Source organism: Schistocerca americana, chromosome 1 (assembly GCF_021461395.2).
Source record: "Schistocerca americana isolate TAMUIC-IGC-003095 chromosome 1, iqSchAmer2.1, whole genome shotgun sequence".
NCBI classification, from domain to species: Eukaryota; Metazoa; Arthropoda; class Insecta; order Orthoptera; family Acrididae; genus Schistocerca; species Schistocerca americana.
This window is the reverse complement of record NC_060119.1, coordinates 561,069,249-561,088,132: the sequence shown is the minus strand read 5'-3', so window position 1 is coordinate 561,088,132 and position 18,884 is coordinate 561,069,249. Positions and strand designations below refer to the sequence as shown.

At 38.5% G+C, this 18,884-nt stretch overlaps 1 protein-coding gene across 3 annotated transcripts in view; it reads right to left on the bottom strand.

Annotated features, from left to right (window-relative positions):
* Positions 1-2,892: 2,892 nt before the first annotated feature.
* The window catches only part of LOC124606354 (protein PTHB1), an 85,455-nt gene continuing 69,463 nt past the window's right edge, over positions 2,893-18,884 (bottom strand). For all 3 annotated transcript variants that reach the window (XM_047138339.1, XM_047138353.1, XM_047138346.1), the window contains 5 exons: positions 16,022-16,264; positions 15,637-15,935; positions 9,803-10,111; positions 9,199-9,586; positions 2,893-3,483 (listed from right to left, as the gene is read on the bottom strand). In XM_047138339.1, the coding sequence (XP_046994295.1) occupies positions 3,326-3,483; positions 9,199-9,586; positions 9,803-10,111; positions 15,637-15,935; positions 16,022-16,264 (1,397 nt within the window). In that variant the 3' untranslated portion in view covers positions 2,893-3,325. The remainder of the gene's footprint in view (positions 3,484-9,198; positions 9,587-9,802; positions 10,112-15,636; positions 15,936-16,021; positions 16,265-18,884) is intronic.

Below are 18,884 nucleotides of genomic sequence, written 5' to 3'. Positions count from 1 at the left end.
GTTTATGTCCATCCTTGAAAATTAGTCTTGCCCAAACAATCTCCCATGCAGCTTCAATTTCCATCTCTGTGAATTGAGTGTCTTGTCTACTGTGACAAATGCAACACACCTTCTTGCCATTTGCCTATCCTTTTCATACACACTTAAATTTTGTCTAAAAATCTCACTAGTATTGATTTTGTGTTGTAAGTAGGTCTCTGTGCCTTGTATTATGTAAGCTCCATTGCTTTTTAGGAGTGCTTCGAACTCTGTCATATCATTGCCAATGCTTTAGCAGTTAATCACAAGGATTTTAATACTTTCAGCTATAAAGGGTATTTCTTTGGGTCTTACACTAACATTTCCAGATCTCCTACAGCGATTGTTACCTGGACTGGATGAGAGTTGCCTAATCTAAAAAAAAAAAAAAAACCTTGTGTGCACTCATCACTCAGCCACCTGTGTAGCAGCCTCTGATGTATAGTGCACACCTGATCCACTTGGGGGTACCCTACAGTTCTCATCATTATGTCATAAGTCTAGGTAGTTGCAGCCTAACTTGTCACAGAAAGGCTCTGGTTGAATCCTTCTACCTGACTCTGAACCAGGGGCCCACAATGCATTCTGTGGGCAGTGCTGCAAATTGTGAGTTTCACTGAAACTCCTTCAGCAAGGCTGATCTTCTCAAATTGTACCTGCCAGTCACTGAAATGATCTAAGTAAGACATAGAGCCCAGATGACAGGCATGATTTGTTCCAACATGCACCACAATCTGCAGAGTGCACCTAGCATTTCTTCATCCCTTGCTGACGTTTCACTGAAAGGTACCAGTATTCACTCCACATCTGAACTTCTGACAATTAACAGACCTCTATCCTTTGGATTTACTTCCTCTGGACACCTGACACAGTAGGTACCAGAGGCCAGTAATGAACTACTGTGAGGTATAAACACAAATCTGAGGAACTCAAGCATGCGAATGTAGAGAAAACAGGCAGAAAGGAGAATAGAATAATGAGATGGGGTGAAACATGTTGAAAAATGTTAAGAGAGGAAAGATGAGGGCAAGGGAGTGAGAAGAGAGCAAGGGAGTGAGAAGAGAGCAAGGGAATGGGAAGGTGATGGCCAAAAGTGGAGATGACATGGCTTGTGAGAACAGATGATTTGCTGAAGGGACAGTTTCCACTTGCACAGTTCAGAGGAGCTGCTCTAGGATAGGAAGATCCAAACAGCATTGATGTCAAGCAGCTTTCAAAGTATTTGATAAATGGTTGTGCAAAATTTTCAGCAGGTGTGTGATAAATCATGGTTAGCCAAAACTTGGTATTGGCAAGTTTCTGGACAGATGTTTGGTTATCATACCCACATAGAAAACTGGACATTAATTTCAATACAAATTTTAGATGACATGGCAGCTTTTACACATGGTCTTACCTTTGATTGGGTAGGAAATTCCTGTGACAATTGCAATAGTAGGTGTTAAATTGATTATGGGACAAGCCCAGCACTTACGTTGTCCACAGGAAAATGACATTAGTGGTTTAGGGTTCGGGAACAAGAGTGGCACTGGGATGGACCAAGAAGTTGTGTAGTTTGGGTGGGCAACAGAACACCACTTTGGAAAATGAGGGTAGGAATTTTGAGTAGGATATCCACCACAAACATTAAGACCGTAGATACCAAACTGCTTTATCGCTTTTTATTTAGGGACAATACATTGAAGAACTTTTGGTTGTAAATATAGGCTTGCAGAGCCACAAGAGTAGTAATAATAATAATTTCATGTTGTCTTTCAATTGGATGCCACTTCAGCAACCTGCGTGTCACCATCCTACCCCATTATCCCTATTGGGGAAAGGGGGAATACAGTTTAAAGTGAAATTCAAACTATGCGTCATTCCTGTCAACTCTTCACATGGTTCAGAAGTGAAGGCTAAAAAGTAAAGGCAGATTGAAAAAAACCATGGACGAAATGGCCTTCAGCCCCATGACCTTTTGGTTTCCAGGCATGTGCTACACCATTTGGGCAACTATGCCTGATAAAAGAGGAATTAAATACATTCAAATAGCTTGTAGTAGGGTCAACAGAAGTATGGGAAAAAAATTAAAATACTAAGAAAAATTAAAATCTTGAGATATATTACAGAAGAATAGACCAAGGAGGAAATTCAGGTGCAGGATTAATTGTAAACAAGAAAAGTAAAATATTGAAGAAATATGACAAATTTCTAAGGGCTGTTTTAAAAGTAAACAGAAGATATTCCATGGAAGACATTCAAGTCTATTTTGATGGTGATGTATAAGATCTCCACAAAGATTAAGAGTGATAAATGAATGTACTTTCTACTACAAAATAGCTTAAAACACTTAAAAACAAAGGTAAAATTAAATAATGACTTTCCATTGTGTAACTGTAGGTATTATAGCAGATATTATAAACATCATACATCAGTAGAACTTGCTCCAACATGGAAACATTGTTCCAGAAGAGAACAAATAGCAGATGGGCATGGCAAGACCTAAATAGAATTAAAAATTAAACTGACTATATATTTTTTTAAAAAAACAAAGAACTTAAGCAGGACCTGATGGCCCAAAAATATTTTCAAAATTTTAAGTAATCATAGACCAATAAAGTGAGGAGTAAAAATGAATACAAAGCTGGATCAGGTAAGAAAACAGAAATATATATTATGATAAGTTATAAAGAATAGGGAGGTATACTAGATTAAATTAGACAAGTTCAACATCTTAAAATTATATATAGATAGTGGGAAAAAGAGTAATGGAAATATGGAGATGGGCACAAGGGAGAACCAGGATATAATTCAACTTATAGAAGAGAATATCACCAAATATTTATTAGGTCTTGTTGTATAAATTAAACTACTGTATTACAGTACAAGTTCTTTATTGTGTAAAGTGATGGTTTCATACCTAATTCACCAACATTATCTGAAATTATTTGTTGAAAAGTCCTGGTGACGTATTCATATTTTCCTTCATTAATAAGGATGAGCAATATAAATCTCAGAAAATATAACCACAATATGCTGAAAAACTGTAGTAAACAATGAATAATAATTTTCTTGGTAGTTATGTTATGACCTTTACAGGAACATTTTGTAGTTTGTGTAGTACAAATTTTGTACTGATACATATTGAAGAAATTTATGACAGTGCATTCTAATAATGAATGTACAAAAACTCATCAAATGTACAACACAGACATAATGAGTTCTGCTAATAAAAGCCCTCATATATGCATGTTTTCCCATATTTGTCAAGCTTGATCCCATTTAGATTCTAAGTAAAGATTTCCAGTCATTTGTTGTCAATATATGGTTACCAGATATCATCATCTTCTTCAGGAGATTCTGCTGTGTGTGTTACTTTTATATTCTCTAGAGGTTCAGGTGGAAATTCGGGTGGCTTGTCTTTCTCCAGAGAAGACACCTGAAGAGTGGCAGGTTTCTTGAAGTCAGTCTTATACTGACTTCCATCTGGAAGCAACAAAAGTATGGGTGTTTAGTCTCAGAATATTATAATTGTTATTTTTTTCTACAGACCAGTTCATTTTTAAATAATAAAAATTTCACAGTCAAAGATGGAGCATTATTTGTTTCTTCCACCCCAAAAATATAATTACTTGGTATAATTAACACTTTAAAAATTAATCACTCAAAATCCAGTATGGAATAATATATATCAATTGTGATCCTCTCTGCTGGAGTATTACTACACAGTATGGGATTCTTATCAGATAGGACTGACAGAGAACATTGAAAAAGCTAGAAGAAGAGCAGCTCATTTTGTATTACCACAAAATAAGGGAGACAGTGTTCTTTTATTTAAGTGAGTTGAGTTGACAATCATTAAATCAACAGTGTTTTTGGTTGTGGCAAAATCTTTTTATGAAAGCTCAATTACCTACTGTCTCCTCCAAATGCCAAAATATTTTCTTGCTACCTCTTACATAGCAAGAAGTGACCACCATAATAAAATAAGAGAAATCAGAGGTTACACGGAAAAATATGGGTTTTCATTTCCCCTATGTGCTAATCAAGAGTAGAATGGTCAAGAAATAGTTCAAATGTTCTTTGAACCACTCCCCCCAAATCAAAAACAAAAGTAGTTCTCTGAACCCCCCACCAAACATTTAAGTGTGAATTGCAGAGCGATCATGTAGATGTAACACTCATGCAAGATTGGGATTGCTTTCACTGCAGTTTGCCTCATTCTCTGGCAGTTTTGCAGCTCAAAATTGATGATACATGTACCATGGAATTAGTGTGAGAAATCCAAGGTTGTATGACTAAAAACACTATCAATACAAAGCTGCTAATACCATGAATAGTGGGAGCATAGATGCTGCAGGTTTGCCGAAACTTCAATGAAGTTGGAATACTTTATTTATTATGATAATTTCATAACAACTTATTAATATGACAACATTAAGAAGAAGCACAGTTTGTTTTCATTTCTGTTGGTCTGTTCTGGTTTTTTTTTTTTTTTTTTTTTTTTTTTTTTTTTTTTTTTTTTTTTTTTTTTTTTTTTTTGCCATGGCACTGAGCCAAAACTGCTACTAAAGTACTCAGTAAAATCTTCTATTAAATAAAGCTTTCAGTGTTTCCAAAGGCATTGCTAACCACAAATGATGTCACATTTTCTGTTAGTAGTTTTTCTGAATCTCTGAATATTGAAAATACATTTTTTTCCCTTCAAGGAAGGCATCTCACAGCATATTTATGAATGCAGCAGGCACTGATTATTAAACATTCTGTCACTTATGAGTTAATCAACTCTGAAGCAAAAAATATTTGCAAAACTTAACTTTGGGGCACAAAGTAGACCCTCCATGATTGTGAGAGCCTATAATTTAAAATGGATTTTTTGTTCTTTGTGCAAGTCTCATTACCGACTATGGTTTCATCACGAGGACCGAGGACGGTGTGTGTGTGTGTGTGTGTGTGTGTGTGTGTGTGAAATACTGATCACTAGCAGCTGACACTGCTTGTGAATCAGTTCCATGTTATGGAATTTATGACAATGTGGTATGGCACAGCTGACAAATGTGATTACAAATTATATTGAATTATAAAGTGTATTGTTTCATTTGCAATGAACTGATAAACCAAACAGAACCATAAAAGCATCATTTTTTTGATTTTTGGTGCTATCTTGAAAGATTAATGATAAGTATGCATGAATAACATGTATGTTGAATTTTTAACATAATATTTGACCAAATAATGTCTGACTGTCTTCAGATTTAATGTGCAATCCCTATTGAAACTCATACTAAATTTTTACAAATCCACTTTTTTATAAAACTGTTCAGCTTCTATATAATACTGTCATCAATAGGAAAGGACACAATTTTGTAGGCAAATGGACCTAACTATATGATCAGCTACATTGATTGATGTTTCTATTTCTTTTCTCAGTAGTCTATATTTATTCATTAATCCAAATGCACATCCAAAAAGTTTTCTTGCTCTTAGATATAATTTTACACACTTCTCCCATTGTCCAAACATCTGTGATGGAAGGGTTTCCTCAAGGTCTCTAACATGGAGCTTTATCTCCCAAAATGTCTGTTATCTATCCTTGAAATATTATAGGTGAAGTGGTAAGAGTTCCATGTTAGTAAGTTTTCTTTACAATGCCTCCAAATTTGTAATTGGCATCGGGCATCACTAATAGGTTTCACTACAATCATATAATTTTAGAACATGCTGCTAGAGGTTTTTCCTTCTATATAGCAAAAAAAAAAAAAAAAAAAAAAAAAAAAACATCTCCACGGATTTCAGTGGCAATTTCAAACAATTGGCACTGTCAAATGAATTGAATCAAGTGGTTCCTATATAGATGCTAAGACTGTCTACTCTGCAAGTGAATGGTAGAACATATATATCATTTGATTTATTACTTAAACATTAAATCATCAACAGCTTTTCTAGTTTTGTAGTTTTGTTAGTCCAAAGACTTTCACTTACTGCAGGTGCACTGCAACACACACACACACACACACACACACACACACACACAAAGAGGAAGCAACCAGAAAGACATGGTCAAATGTCAATATAACTTTGTACAAATACACACCATCAGCACGTATGTAAATGATTAGAGTTACAATTCTCTGTAACATTTAGAATGGATGCCATAATGCATTAGTTTAATAAGATGGAACACCTACAGCCATCCTTACAATGTTATTTGTTATATGGCTACCAGTTTTGGTGCTTCAGTGCACCATCTTGAGGCATTAACTGAAACTGACGGGGTTAGCTCCAGTCGTATACATGTTTCATCAGTGGCCAACATCGGCGAACTGGTTTTCGCAGGCTACCTGGAACAATGATGTTTTGTCTCCAACCAACAAGACCCAACAATGTCTTTCCTTCTCCTGACCTCAGGTTCTGGGTGACCTTTCTGAATTGTACCTCTTTTCCTGAACCTCACCAGTCCTTTTCCTTCACCCCTCTTCTTTCCCTTCAACCTTTCTGCCAGAAGGAGCCAGTGACTTTGAAAGCTAATGAACTTTAATACCTTTTACATGTGTGCTCTCCTGCCACTGCTTGGTGAGTAGATTTTTTTATCTATCCAATTACATTATATATTCAAAAATTGATTAGTTTCGTTGATTTAAGTATATATATAAAAAAACAAAGATGAGGTGACTTACCGAACAAAAGCGCTGGCAGGTCGATAGACACACAAACAAACACAAACATACACACAAAATTCAAGCTTTCGCAACAAACTGTTGCCTCATCAGGAAAGAGGGAAGGAGAGGGGAAGACGAAAGGAAGTGGGTTTTAAGGGAGAGGGTAAGGAGTCATTCCAATCCCGGGAGCGGAAAGACTTACCTTAGGGGGAAAATAGGACAGGTATACACTCGCACACACGCACATATCCAACCACACATACAGACACAAGCAGACATATTTAAAGACAAAGAGTTTGGGCAGAGATGTCAGTCGAGGCAGAAGTGTAGAGGCAAAGAAGTTGTTGAAAGACAGGTGAGGTATGAGTGACGGCAACTTGAAATTAGCGAAGATTGAGGCCTGGCGGATGACGAGAAGAGAGGATATACTGAAGGGCAAGTTCCCATCTCCGGAGTTCAGATAGGTTGGTGTTGGTGGGAAGTATCCAGATAACCCGGACAGTGTAACACTGTGCCAAGATGTGCTGGCTGTGCACCAAGGCATGTTTAGCCACAGGGTGATCCTCATTACCAACAAACACTGTCTGCCTGTGTCCATTCATGCGAATGGACAGTTTGTTGCTGGTCATTCCCACATAGAATGCATCACAGTGTAGGCAGGTCAGTTGGTAAATCACGTGGGTGCTTTCACACGTGGCTCTGCCTCTGATCGTGTACACCTTCCGGGTTACAGGACTGGAGTAGGTGGTGGTGGGAGGGTGCATGGGACAGGTTTTGCATCGGGGGCGGTTACAAGGATAGGAGCCAGAGGGTAGGGAAGGTGGTTTGGGGATTTCATAGGGATGAACTAACAGGTTATGAAGGTTAGGTGGAAGGCGGAAAGACACTCTTGGCGGAGTGAGGAGGATTTCATGAAGGATGGATCTCATTTCAGGGCAGGATTTGAGGAAGTCGTATCCCTGCTGGAGAGCCACATTCAGAGTCTGATCTAGTCCCGGAAAGTATCCTGTCACAAGTGGGGCACTTTTGTGGTTCTTCTGTGGGGGATTCTGGGTTTGAGGGGACGAGGAAGTGGCTCTGGTTATTTGCTTCTGTACCAGGTCGGGAGGGTAGTTGCGGGATGCGAAAGCTGTTTTCAGGTTGTTGGTGTAATGATTCAGGGATTCCGGACTGGAGCAGATTCGTTTGCCACGAAAACCTAGGCTGTAGGGAAGGGACCGTTTGATGTGGAATGGGTGGCAGCTGTCATAATGGAGGTACTGTTGCTTGTTGGTGGGTTTGATGTGGACGGACGTGTGAAGTTGGCCATTGGACAGGTGGAGGTCAACGTCAAGGAAAGTGGCATGGTATTTGGAGTAGGACCAGGTGAAACTGATGGAACCTTCCCTACCCTCTGGCTCCTATCCTTGTAACCGCCCCCGATGCAAAACCTGTCCCATGCACCCTCCCACCACCACCTACTCCAGTCCTGTAACCCGGAAGGTGTACACGATCAGAGGCAGAGCCACGTGTGAAAGCACCCACGTGATTTACCAACTGACCTGCCTACACTGTGATGCATTCTATGTGGGAATGACCAGCAACAAACTGTCCATTTGCATGAATGGACACAGGCAGACAGTGTTTGTTGGTAATGAGGATCACCCTGTGGCTAAACATGCCTTGGTGCACAGCCAGCACATCTTGGCACAGTGTTACACCGTCCGGGTTATCTGGATACTTCCCACCAACACCAACCTATCTGAACTCCGGAGATGGGAACTTGCCCTTCAGTATATCCTCTCTTCTCGTCATCCGCCAGGCCTCAATCTTCGCTAATTTCAAGTTGCCGCCACTCATACCTCACCTGTCTTTCAACAACTTCTTTGCCTCTACACTTCTGCCTCGACTGACATCTCTGCCCAAACTCTTTGTCTTTAAATATGTCTGCTTGTGTCTGTATGTGTGGTTGGATATGTGCGTGTGTGCGAGTGTATACCTGTCCTATTTTCCCCCTAAGGTAAGTCTTTCCGCTCCCGGGATTGGAATGACTCCTTACCCTCTCCCTTAAAACCCACTTCCTTTCGTCTTCCCCTCTCCTTCCCTCTTTCCTGATGAGGCAACAGTTTGTTGCGAAAGCTTGAATTTTGTGTGTATGTTTGTGTTTGTTTGTGTGTCTATCGACCTGCCAGCGCTTTTGTTCGGTAAGTCACCTCATCTTTGTTTTTATATATAATTTTTCCCACGTGGAATGTTTCCTTCCATTATATATATATATATATATATTAAAAAAGATGCTGTGACTTACCAAACAGGAAAGCACTGGTAGATAGACACAATAAAAAACACACAAACAAATACACAAATATCAAGCTTTCGCAACCCACGGTTGCTTCATCAGGAAAGAGGGAAGGAGAGGGAAAGATGAAAGGATGTGGGTTTTAAGGGAGAGGGTAAGGAGTCATTCCAATCCCGGGAGTGGAAACACACACACACACATATATATCCATCCGCAGCTGCCACCTCCTTAAAAAAAAAGATTGTTCCTAAGATCAAAGCATACCTGGAATGGCTGGCAGTTGTAATTTGGCTCGTCTTGTTGTCAGGAGGCCAGCAGGCGTCCCTGGTACTAAATTAGATTGCTTCTTCTCTGCAAGTTGAGAACCTCTTGGTATTGTTCCTTCATCATCTTCATTTATTTCAGTAGCCTCTGGTATAGGGCTAATTCCCACATGGAGAGTGCTTGATTCAACATTATGTTCTTTCTTCCCTGGAAGTTGACTACCTCTACAGGTTCTCTCAAAAGCCATTGAAATATGTTTTTTAACCCTTGCTATATCCTGCAATGCATCTAGAGAAATTGGTGCTGATCGCTGTTGGTCTTTCACAGATTTTGCCAGTGATGTTCGAAGTAAGTATGACACTGCTGCATCAGTTATTTCATCCCAGCCCTATAAAAAATGAAGAAGGTAACTCTTGACTGATTATTCTGAATGGGAGTTAGCATACAAATTTATATCCCAGCCATGTCAGTGATTGAAGGATCCATCAGTATAACATCAAACAATTAATTATTTGCTACACAGTACACTACTACACATAATCTTTTAAAAATGGCCATTCCAGCATTTACAACAAAGGAACAAAAGTAAAACATGTATACATACCTGATCATCTGAATCATTTACTGAACAGCTGAGTGCTGATTCAAGATCGGCTACATTGTTCTGTGAAGAAGGATTTTGTAACTTCAGCAGGAAAAGTAGTAGTCGTACACAACAACTAACTTGAATACTCAAATACTTCATCTTTTTTTGGTTTTCTTCCAGAAGGTCAGTAGATATTAAAATTTTTGTATATGTGTCTTTCAGAAGATTTTCCAAGTTATTCATTGGTGTCAGAATTTTATCTTTAAACTTAGTAAGAAGTCTTCGTTGAACAATTCTAAACTGAGCAGCTTTTCGTGCAAGATCTTCCTGTAATGCATAATTTTTACTATAAAGAAGGAAAGTGTCAGGAAAAATTACCACTCCTATTAAATGTAGCTATTTTACTTATATGAATGAATAATTTTGAAAGAAACATTCACACTGGAGAGGCTGCAAGCGTATGTAATAGCAGCTAATGAGAAACACAGAGTTCAAATGCAGTAAAATAATTAAAAGAAATGTAGGTCAAGCATTCTACTTTCAGTTTATACCCTGTATGTAGCTGTCAGAATAAAATACAGTCTTTATTACAGTCATTTCTGTTGTAAACTCACTCTGATGTCACAGCATCACTTTAGTTTGCCATGGTGATAACAATAGTATATTTTACCTATTTGTGAACCTTATATTACATTTTGTGTATTCTGTCCCTGCTGGTTGTGTGAACTAGAATCATCACCACCATCTACATTTATATGCTACAAGCCATATTATGGTGTGTGGTTGAGGCTATGTCGTGTGCATTCCACTATCATTCCCCCATTTCCTCTTCTATTTAGAATTGATGAAAGGTGAGAATATTTGTCAGTAAGCCTCTCCAAGAGTTCAAACTTCTCTGATTTTACAGATGTGTTCATTTTTCAAAAGGTATATGGAAGGAAGTTATGAGCTGCTTGTCTCTTCTTGGAAAGTGTGCTTTCAAAATGTCAAGAATAAATCTCTGAGTGATGAACACTGCTTATCTTGTAATATGTCACCTAGAACTGGATGAGCATTGCCATGAATATGATATTGAGTTGCCTAAAATATACTTTCCAATTTTATGATTCCCAGACTGATGTTTGCTAATTTAGGATACAAAGCAAAATGTGGATAAAAATATTAGAATAGAAGCTTTTGAGATGTGTTGCTACAGAAAAATACTGAAAACTAGACAGGTAGATCAAACAACTAATCAGGAAGTACTGAACTTAAATGGAGAAGAAAAAATTGTGGCATAAGGTGATTAAAAGAAGAGATTAGGAGGTAGAATACTTCCTGAGGCATCAATAAATATGGTAATGGAAAAAAACTGTGGGGGTAAAAAAAGATAGAGGGAGACTAAGGCATGAGAATGGTAAGCAGGTTAAAGAATATGGGTTCCATTAATTATGCAAATATGATGAGACTTGCACAGGATAGACTAGTGTGGAGATCTATATCAAACCAGTCTTCACACTGAAGATGACAATGATGACATCAACAACAAGGTTGAGTCTAGATCTGGCATACTTCCTGTCTCATAAGTTAATACTTAATACAACCCAATATCCAAGTTTTTGCACCTAAAATGGTGAACAGTGTGAAACAAAATGTAACTGTGATTGTATGTAACCAGTTGAAATTGTGTACTGGATTAGGATTCAGATCTATTCCACGAGCTGAATGCTAGCAAACACTATGCCATTCAAGTTCACATCACAAACAGACTCAATGCTTTAGTTGTCATCACAAGTTCCTCCCCAGTTTACAGCAGAAAAGCGGAAACAGGTCTGAAAAGTTGAAGCTTTCAGTTGGTCTGTCGAGTGTGCTTGGATGGCATATTGGTTGACAGAACACGGCCCATGAAAGATGGGGCCTGAGTTTGAGTACCAGTCTGGCATACAGTTTTAGCTTGTCATGTACAATAATCACAGCAAATACTCCACTTAGAATAAAAGAATTGCTTCTCAAACTGTAGCTATATTGGAATTCCACAAACACAATGTGACATTATGAAACAATAGCCTAAAACAGGTTTATTTGGACACACATACTCTTAACTAAGTGCCAAACAAATACTCCAAATTTCACAGAATGTCACAGTGGTTAAAACTATAGCATCATCAGTAAATATCTAACCTCCACGTTAGAGAATATTGCTTCATTTACTGCCATAAAGATACAGGTTATATGCTGTGGTATTGATGGTAGTCCAAAATTCATTGTTGTTTCTTGAGAATATGAAGGTGTTCATACAATGTCCACATGAATCCTACCAATCATTGTGGTGCAGTGATTAAGGCACTGGGTTCACATTCAGGAAGATTGGGATTCAAATCCCCATCCAGCCAATCAAGTTTAGGTTACACGTGGTTTCTCTAAATTTTATTTCCCCAGTCTGAGATTGTGAACGTGTCTACTGACCACATCAATAGTAGGATGTCAAACTTTACTCTTACTTCCTTTTTCCACATAAATTACATGTGGGGACAGCCAATGTAATCAGAATGAGCAAAGAAATCTCTGAGGATCTTGTAATCTCCATCTGTGCTCTCTGAGCCATTATCAAATGTGAAGCAAGGATACTTTTTATTATGGTAACTATTAAAGTACTTTCCATTCCATTTTATTCATGAATGGAGCATGAAATGTCTGCCTGTGTGCAAAGTCATTATTACTTTTATCTTCACAATGTCTATGAGACTGATACACAGAGGACTCAAGAATACTTATAATTTCTGCCCAGAAATTTTCTAAGTAACTCATTAGATATCCACACAGTGCCTGTCTTCACATGTTTCTCACCACTTTATTTTTAGAACCCTGGGGTGTAATGAGCTCCAGGTAACTGGCCACCCTAATCCTTATCTTATCTGAGCTTGTGCTACATTATTAACAACCTCATCATTGAAGAAACAGTAAGTCCTAATCTTCCCTTTTCTCAAAAATGTTGTCCCAAATTAATTTCAAATATTTCAATGGCACTGAGGGTTTACCTCAGTGAGGGGCAAGGGAGGGCAGCCATCAGCCATCCCCCATTCCCCATTCCTCATTCCTCACCCCACATCTGCAAAATGGATAATGACTGTTAGGAAGCACACCCAGAACTATTTATCATGAACTCTCAAACCTGTTTCATCATTCACGATCAAATGTAACATTAGTTAACCTTCTTTCTCTGCCTCTCCCATATATCTGCATTTATCTGTTTAGGTCACTTTTGTATCATGCCATAGAAATGACTTTCAATGTATCCAGCAGCTTCATTGTTTTAATTTTTATCTGCATTGTATATTTTGTGCCATTGTGAAACTATGTTATCATCATTGTAATCCTCTCATTTATGTACTTCACACTTTTCTCAAAAGATGTTGAAATATTTACCTCTGTACTCTCAAATGTCTGGCACAGACCACAAGCATCCATTTTTCCCTAAATCATTTTCTTTACTCCTCAATTTTCTAAAATAGAGAAATAATTGTGACTGAAGCTGATGACAATGAAGAACCATGACACTTATTGTGTGCACAGATTTAGTACAGTAAGTGATTATGAAGGGTTGAAAGTGCAGTGCCATTGTGGATGAAGATGGAATTAAAGGAATGAATATTGTGATATAAAAAAGTTTCCTTCTCTCAAAATGGCCAATAGAATCAAGTGACTGTTAGAGAATCATCAACATTATCCTGTGCATTACTTCATAGGGCTCTATGAAAACACCTGAAATATAATCAGGGACTTTGTGTCACAGTATGGTAATCAGGATCTACATAGTGCCATATCTTAGGATCTGCATGGTGCCACTTCCTTTCAAATCAGATTTTAGCATGAAAATTTCTCCTACCATCAATAATAAGAGTAGTTATCTCATGGATAAGCAAGGCCACAATCTAGTGGATCTGACTATAGAGTTGGAGCTCATATCCTTACAATTAATTAAAATGAAATTTGTCTTCTATTGTAAATAAAAGTGTATTTATAACTGAATATCTTATAAGCAATCATTCTTCCCATTCTCCATATGTGAATGGAATTGGAAGTAACCCCTGCCATGCAATTTTCTATGGTTTCCAGACTGTGGGTGTAGATGTAAATAACATGGTGATACTACTATATAAATACAAAAATGAGGACCAATATGTGGGTTTCTCTCACTCTAAGGTCTGAGTGGCCTGCAATTCCTCTATGACCTTTAGCTCTTTCCTCCCAAACAAAGAAACTAATAGTGCCAAAATCCATGCTAGTTTCGTGTACTTTTATATGCATATATTGCCAGTAATAGAAAGTCACTTAATGAAAATAGGTGAAGCAAAAAACAAAGCTCCACATTTTGGCCAGATGGGCCAATAGGTACCAACTAACTACCAATCATCCTCTACCAATGGTGTCATTTGGATGTGGCACAGAGGGGCATGGGATCAGCACAATGCACTCCCAGGCAGCAGCCTTCTAGACCTTGGAGCCATTACTTCTCATTCAAGTAGCTCCTGAAATGGCATCACAAAGCTGAGTGCACCCCATTCCAGTCCTATCACCAAGAAAAAACCCACGGCAGTACCAGAAGTTGAACCTGGGTCTTCCACATAGCAGCCAAACATGCTGACCACTGAGCTACAGAATATAAGTACCAGTTAGCAATGCCATCTCATAATTTTATGATTTTCTCAAGTGAATTTTTCCTTTTGATATAATTAACTATGTCCTTTTATGTACTGTAAGTGACACTTTGTAACACTGCTAAAGAAAGGGATGTATGATTTGCTGACAGTATAAGTAACTGACATAGAAGCCTTTTATCTTTAATTACAAGATGCTACCTGAAGGTTAAATAAAATCATATCATATGAGATTTTTATTTTCCACAGTCACCTTCAAAGTAGTCCCCTTGGGAGCTCAGACACCAATCCCAGTGCTTCCACCATGAACAGAATGCATACTGAAATTCTTTTTTACTAATAGTGTTCAGCATCACTTGCAATTCCACTTCGACCTCCTCTATCATGCCAAATTTTAATCCCTTCAACGTCATTTCTGACTAGGGAAACAGAAAGAAATAGCACAGAACCAAGACAGGGGAATAAAATGGATGAGGAAGAACTACTGTGTTGTTTTTTTACCAAAAAACTGCTGCATGATGAAAGTTGTACGTGGCCTCGCATTGTCATGATGAAGGATCCAATCATTCATGCACCATTTCTCTGGATGTTTCCTTCTCACATCCTCCCTTGGCCATCATAAGACAGCACCAGATATTGTGGATGATCCACCTATGATCTTTCACAGTCATATTCTGAACAGCACTGACATTTTCTGGTATGATGCCAGTAGATGGTCTTCCTGAACATTCATTATCAACAACAGATATTCAGCCATTTTTAAAATGTTTAAACCAGTCATATATTTGGCCCTGGCCCAAACTGTCATTACTAACATTTTGTTTGTTTCTAAGAATGTGTTACAGAGTTTAAAATGGAACTTGATACAGCAAGGTTGTTTTCTCAAGTCACTCATTGCAAAATCGCAAACAGAAGCAAACGTCACAGTGAAAAACTGTCCCTCAACAATAAACTCATCCACTTAGATCAAAGCTGCTAGGCATACTGACACATGAAACATGTATTACAATGCTCTTAGTGGCATTTGATTGTAGTATGATTTATAAGAGCGAGTCATACAAATTTCGGGAACAATTGGATAGGACTCATATTCTGATTTTCTCTAGACATTATTTATTGGTAACAAATATACAATATAACTTATTCTTATTGAAAGTATAAAAATAGTAATAGTAAATTAAAAATGAGTACAACATTTTCCTAAGAAATACTTGCCTCTAATTTAAATGATTCCTTTCTACATCTGAACCGAGCTTCTATGGCCTCGAACAGCTCCTGCAGAGGTAATGATGAAGTGTAGCCACATGAGAACTGCTTGTTTTTAGCAAAATGCTTATTAAGTCTGTGCACCAATTGGTATACAAAAAGGCACAGAGATGAAAATGTATTGCACTGAAGATGATATTGTTGCGAAGATTTTACAGTAGAGATTGTGACTATATTTTTTTCCAAAAAACATGGTGCAAATCCAACACTAGAAACAGTTTCAGGTCCTGAATCTTCAAATGAAAATTCTGAAATTAGAAATGCAAACCTGTTTGAGTTATCTTTGAATTGCTTGTAACTTTATAAGACAAACAAGATAATTTCTCAGTCTTACCTGGGAATAGTACCAGTGGTTCAACAATAGGCAGATTTGAATTAATTGCTATTTTGAATTCAGCATTTTTTTCTGGGGCACATGGCTTTGCTACAAGCTTTAGTGGAAGTTGTGCAAAATGTTGCAAGATGCGTGGAATGCTCCTGCTGTTTGTAACATATGAAGTAACAACTCTCATCTCCAGAGAAGGGACATCACCCGGCTGAGATAAATATATATATGTCGTCCAATGAAATTCTCCACCTGAAACAAAAATAATCTTGTGTGAGGCCTAAGTGCATATGACTGTAATAATCTGTCAGAGAAAAAGTGACATAAAGGATGTTCTTGAAATATAGTGTCCCATGGTTACAGTAATATGAGGCTCTGTTATTTGGCCACAAGAAACAGTCATGTCCAATTTCACAAGCAGAGAGCATATAACAAAAAAGTGTTTCTCAGAAATGGTGATTATAATTATGAAGGTATCCTTAAATAATTCAGCATTCTTAGATTTTTCCCATTTTGTGTTTATATGCTGTGCATGGCTTTCAAGAAACTGAAGCAGTAGCCAATTATGATTGCAACTTTTCAATGGAAAGAGAGTTTCACTTAAACAAATATTAATAATGCTGACAAGGATAAAAGAAGAAAGACTTTAAGCTCAACAAGTGTATGAATTCACAGGCAAAAGACATCAGCTATTTTAAGCTTTAAATATTCCCCATACCAAAGCTAAATATTTTCCAAGTGAAAATTTTCACCAGTACCTGTAGTATCAATATGAAATGCCACAGATTTCCTCAGCAGACCATAACTGTGTGTAATATACACATCTATTATTTGTTCTTTCAGTCTTTAAATAACCAGTATTGCTTTTTACAGAAGAATGCAGCATTATATGAAGACAGTTTACTACTCATCAAAAGAAAAGTTGCTGTGCTGTTTCTCTATAACTACTACTGATCTGAATATCTTTTGTAATTGAACAAATCCGATTATCAGTGTGGAAAAGGCATGACAGCAGACTGCAGTGAAAGAAATATTAGTAATTCATTTGTCACGAATTTCTCCACTTGACAGCATGTCAAGCCTGTATAAATGCATTACAAATGCACTGCAGTGTCACACATGAATATTGGGTGAAGTGAAACAGGACAATATAAAATGTACCTACTTAGAGTAGAATGAAAGTTACCTGTCCTTTTTTCCCAGTACCCATCTTACCTTTTCCTCACATTGTTGTCTTTTGCTTTCACTTCAAGCTAGTTGATATGAGCTACAATTTTCCATATTACTGTTTCCATGTTGCTGGTTCCTACTATCATGTTTACATCTACATCTAAATAATGTATTTTATGGACCACAAGATGCACTTTTTTCTTCAAAAAAATTTTCCTCCAAAATTCAGATGCATTGTATACTCAAAATCAATAAAAAATATCCAGTGTTTGATTTTAAATTCCCGCCAGTCTTAAAAAGATCCATATATTCAATGTCATGGGAAACCTATTCTATCTGGCAACATTGGATTCATTCAGCAGCAGCAGTGCACCAATGTGACAAACATGAGTTGCAGGGATTCAGAAGCTTTATTGAGGAAGAGTACTCTTCTTGTGCTAGATCAGTTCAGTAGCCATTTGAAAAATTCTGTGAAAGAAACTGAGACAGGAAAATACAGAGCTTGCTGTTATTCCAGGAGGACTTACTCCACAATTGCAACCTCACTATGTCTCAATAAATACACCATTTAAAGTGCATGTGAGAGAGAAATGGAACAAATGGATGATGGATGAAACCTAACATGAATTCATGCCGAAGGGAGCTTTAAAATGACCAACGATCAAATAAGTGTGTCAAGGGTAAAAGAGTCACGGTCTAGAGTGAGAGAAAACATTACTGTTAAATCTTTCAAGAAGTGCGGCATAAGTAATGCTCTTGATGGCAGTGAAGACCACCTTATACACTCCTGGAAATTGAAATAAGAACACCGTGAATTCATTGTCCCAGGAAGGGGAAACTTTATTGACCCATTCCTGGGGTCAGATACATCACATGATCACACTGACAGAACCACAGGCACATAGACACAGGCAACAGAGCATGCACAATGTCGGCACTAGTACAGTGTATATCCACCTTTCGCAGCAATGCAGGCTGCTATTCTCCCATGGAGACGATCGTAGAGATGCTGGATGTAGTCCTGTGGAACGGCTTGCCATGCCATTTCCACCTGGCGCCTCAGTTGGACCAGCGTTCGTGCTGGACGTGCAGACCGCGTGAGACGACGCTTCATCCAGTCCCAAACATGCTCAATGGGGGACAGATCCGGAGATCTTGCTGGCCAGGGTAGTTGACTTACACCTTCTAGAGCACGTTGGGTGGCACGGGATACATGCGGACGTGCATTGTCCTGTTGGAACAGCGAGTTCCCTTGCCGGTCTAGGAATGGTAGAACGATGGGTTCGATGACGGTTTGGATGTACCGTGCACTATTCAGTGTCCCCTCGACGATCACCAGTGGTGTACGGCCAGTGTAGGAGATCGCTCCCCACACCATGATGCCGGGTGTTGGCCCTGTGTGCCTCGCTCGTATGCAGTCCTGATTGTGGCGCTCACCTGCACGGCGCCAAACACGCATACGACCATCATTGGCACCAAAGCAGAAGCGACTCTCATCGCTGAAGACAACACGTCTCCATTCGTCCCTCCATTCACGCCTGTCGCGACACCACTGGAGGCGGGCTGTACGATGTTGGGGCGTGAGCGGAAGACGGCCGAACGGTGTGCGGGACCGTAGCCCAGCTTCATGGAGACGGTTGCGAATGGTCCTCGCCGATACCCCAGGAGCAACAGTGTCCCTAATTTGCTGGGAAGTGGCGGT